We start from the raw sequence: 3200 nt of genomic DNA, 5'->3' as shown, positions 1-3200 counted from the left end.
CTAATTTTTAAATTTTATGGAACTTAATTTTTTGATCTTATTTTCTCTTGGTTTTTTAGTTTTTCTATGTTTTGGGAAGATTTTTTTTTTTTTGAGAGTATTAATTCACACACGAGAAGAGGGAAAAATGTTTTTTTTTTTAAAGAAACTTACAGTATTGTATATCCAAAAGGGCCTAATTTTTGGATACACAGCACAGACTTTAAACCTCTTTAACTCACACTCATTTTTCAATGTGGGATTAACTCACTGTTTTTTCTTTTGAGAATACTAAAATAGAGCCAAAAAAAAAAAATGAAATAAAAAAAGAGCAAAATACATATTTACCATTTTTTTTAATATATGTGGGTAACGGGAGACAAATAGAACTTACTTTAAGTGGACAAAGTATAAAGTGACGTTTTTTAAACCACAGGTAGACAAAGTAATTTTAAATCAAATCACAGGTAGGTTTATTGTAATTACCACTAATATATATATATATATATATTAGTAAAAAATGTGATGTATGGTGTACTATTAAATGCTATCTTAAAATAAAAAAAAAAAGTAACTTTTTAACCTGCTAAATCTTACAATTTTTTTAAAGAGTCGATGTTAATGCCCTTAGGTATAATCAAATAGTAAAGCAAAACTAATAAAATTTTAATTTTTTGCAGCATTAAAAAAAGGGATGGAAATCAAATTTTAAAAACAAAAAATGTATTTTTATAATATATATATATATATATATATATATATATATATATATTCTAAAGTGACAGAGGAAGCAAAGGAAAAGGAAACCCTTAGGAGAAGGAAGTGGTTGCATTGGACAAGCGAGAATACTTTTTCATTCTCAGTGGGGTGTGGGAATAGTGGGAATCTTTGTCTATATTGTTTTCATTGATCATACTAACAAAATTGATACAGAGAGTTGCAGAAGGGAGCAGAGCAGAGAGAAAGACCAAAGCAATGGGAGTGTTGACGAACAAGATCAAGAGGGAGGATCTAAAACGTGGGGATCATATCTACTCCTATAGACTCGCCTATACCTACTCCCACCACGGTGCCCTTTCCATTTCTTCCTCTTTTCCTTTCTGACTATAATCATCATTTTTATTTATTTTTGTTGATTAGTATCTAAGTAATTACTCCTACATTTGCTTTACTCCTTCATAATAGGATCTGTTTTTCTCATATTTCTCGTTTATTTTGTTTTGTCAACCTTGATCACAAATTTTGATGGAAATTTTACTACTATTTCTGAAACTGGAGTTACGTTTGTGGGACATACCCCTCCAATGTTTCAGGAAAGAACACAATACAAAAACAAATAAAGTTAATATGGCTCCATTAAATTAGGTGCTGATTTTTTTTTTTTTTTTTTAAAAATACTAATATTTATTTTATTTATAATGATGAATTTAAGTATTGAAATTTTAAATTTTGTTGTTTTTAAAAAATATGATTTTAGTGCAAGATGTGATATAACCGAAATTGTGTTTTGAAAGACTATTCTCCCAAAGAATTTTACCACAATACTATTTTTAATAATTTATTATATTTTCTAGCAAAAACCCAATTAGATGCTATATTTTCAATGTGTCCTATGTCTTTTTCACTTGGAAATGCTTTTGTGTATCTCGAAATGGTAAATATGCATATTTTTTTAATAATCTTGTAATGGACGTAATGGTATTAAGGGCTCTTGGAATTGGCCTCAAATTAACATTTTTGTAGGACTATAGTTGAACTGTTGGGGTTGATAACAATGCCGAAATCCTAATCAATGCTTAATTACCTTTATCTAGTTATACCAGTAGAGCAGTAATTTGAAAAACAGAAGGGTTATACACTTATACTAGCAGTTAAAGGGTTCTTTGTGTTTGATTGAATGAACGCAATCGTCTTTTCTTGGAAATTGTTTTTACAGCAAGAGTTGATTTCTAGTTTGCTTGATGTATGTATGTTACAATTTTAGTTGTTTCAAGTAAAAACAGCTAGATTCTACTTTGTAACAACAGGGATATATGTCGATGCGGGAAATGTTATCCACTTTCTTCGGGGAGAAGGCCAGGAAATTGGTACAGGAACTGCATTAGACAACATCATTGGGAGCTCATTACCTCACCATCCTTTGGACAATCCATGCCCAATATGTGGTGATGAATCAAGGCGTGATGGAGTCATCTCTTCTTGTATAGATTGTTTTCTTTCAGGTGGAGATCTCTACCGCTATGAGTATGGTGTCACACGAACTTTCTTTCTTGCCAAAGTTCGTGGAGGCACTTGCACTCTTGCTTCGTCGGAGTCACCCGAACAAGTTATTCATCGTGCCTTTTATTTCCTCCGGAAGGGCTTTGGTGACTATGATGTTATCAAGAACAACTGTGAAGACTTTGCATTATGCTGCAAAACAGGCTTGAGAGTGATTCCTACTGTTAGCATGGGCCAGAGTGGGCAGGCAGCATCCTTTCAAGCTGCTGCCGGTATTATCATTTCTTCATCACTTGTGTTTCTTGCCCGATCTTCACCACTTGGATTTCTAGCTACCAATGTTACTGGTCTGGCGGGAGGTTATGGCAAATACTGTGTCAATCGTTTGGCTAATGATATTGGAGTACGCCGAGATGTCATGAAAGTTGTTTTAGAGGAGGAAACATGATCTTCTGTTTCCGGTGGAACACTAGCTGCATAAAGTGGAAACACAAGGTGCATTCTCCCAAAGTAATAATATTTTGGCATGCTCAAGAGTTATATGCAGTTTGCAAGAATTTGATTATTATGGTGGCAATTGATGACAGTTTGTCACGCAATGAGCACAACCAAATTTCAGAATTTGTTATGTGTGTGTTTTAAGATATCAGATTTTATTTTTGAATTTTGAATTTAGCTTTTGTTATGATTGAGGATTCCTTGGGATGTAATTGTGCCTTAATATAATCCTTGAAACTTATTATAAAGATGAAATGGTTTGAGTGAAGCAATTTGATTTTTTTTTTACTAGAGATGTTTTGCTAGTAAGCTTGGCAGTGATTCAAAGCACCCCCAGGTAGTTAAGCCCAAGATTGGCAAGTTTTAGGTGGTCAAGCCTAGGATTCATGTTGTTTCTCTTTTATTTTCCCTTATTTGTATTTTCTAACCCCCACAATTGCTACTACTCGAACTCAACATTCAATTAATCCCAACAACTAGACATGGAAAAATGGGTTGGGACC

General features: G+C 32.9%; 1 protein-coding gene across 1 annotated transcript; it reads left to right on the top strand.

The window, feature by feature from the left end:
* Positions 1-759: 759 nt before the first annotated feature.
* On the top strand, positions 760-2965 carry LOC126714022 (protein LEAD-SENSITIVE 1-like). The gene is made up of 2 exons (XM_050414011.1): positions 760-1048; positions 2007-2965. Exons 1-2 carry the CDS (start codon positions 955-957, stop codon positions 2645-2647), a joined length of 735 nt encoding a protein of 244 aa, XP_050269968.1. The 5' UTR covers positions 760-954; the 3' UTR covers positions 2648-2965.
* Positions 2966-3200: the final 235 nt, after the last annotated feature.

The sequence above is a fragment of the Quercus robur genome, chromosome 2 (assembly GCF_932294415.1).
Source record: "Quercus robur chromosome 2, dhQueRobu3.1, whole genome shotgun sequence".
In the NCBI taxonomy this organism is placed as follows: domain Eukaryota; kingdom Viridiplantae; phylum Streptophyta; class Magnoliopsida; order Fagales; family Fagaceae; genus Quercus; species Quercus robur.
Note: the sequence above shows the minus strand (reverse complement) of the source record. Positions and strands in the feature narration are given on the sequence as shown.

Bases quoted from the DNA above. Each gene is read 5' to 3' on its own strand.
- LOC126714022 (XM_050414011.1), top strand. From the start codon at position 955: ATGGGAGTGTTGACGAACAAGATCAAGAGGGAGGATCTAAAACGTGGG. The intron at 1,049-2,006 runs GTGCCCTTTCCA...TTGTAACAACAG, and splicing joins CTATACCTACTCCCACCACG to GGATATATGTCGATGCGGGA.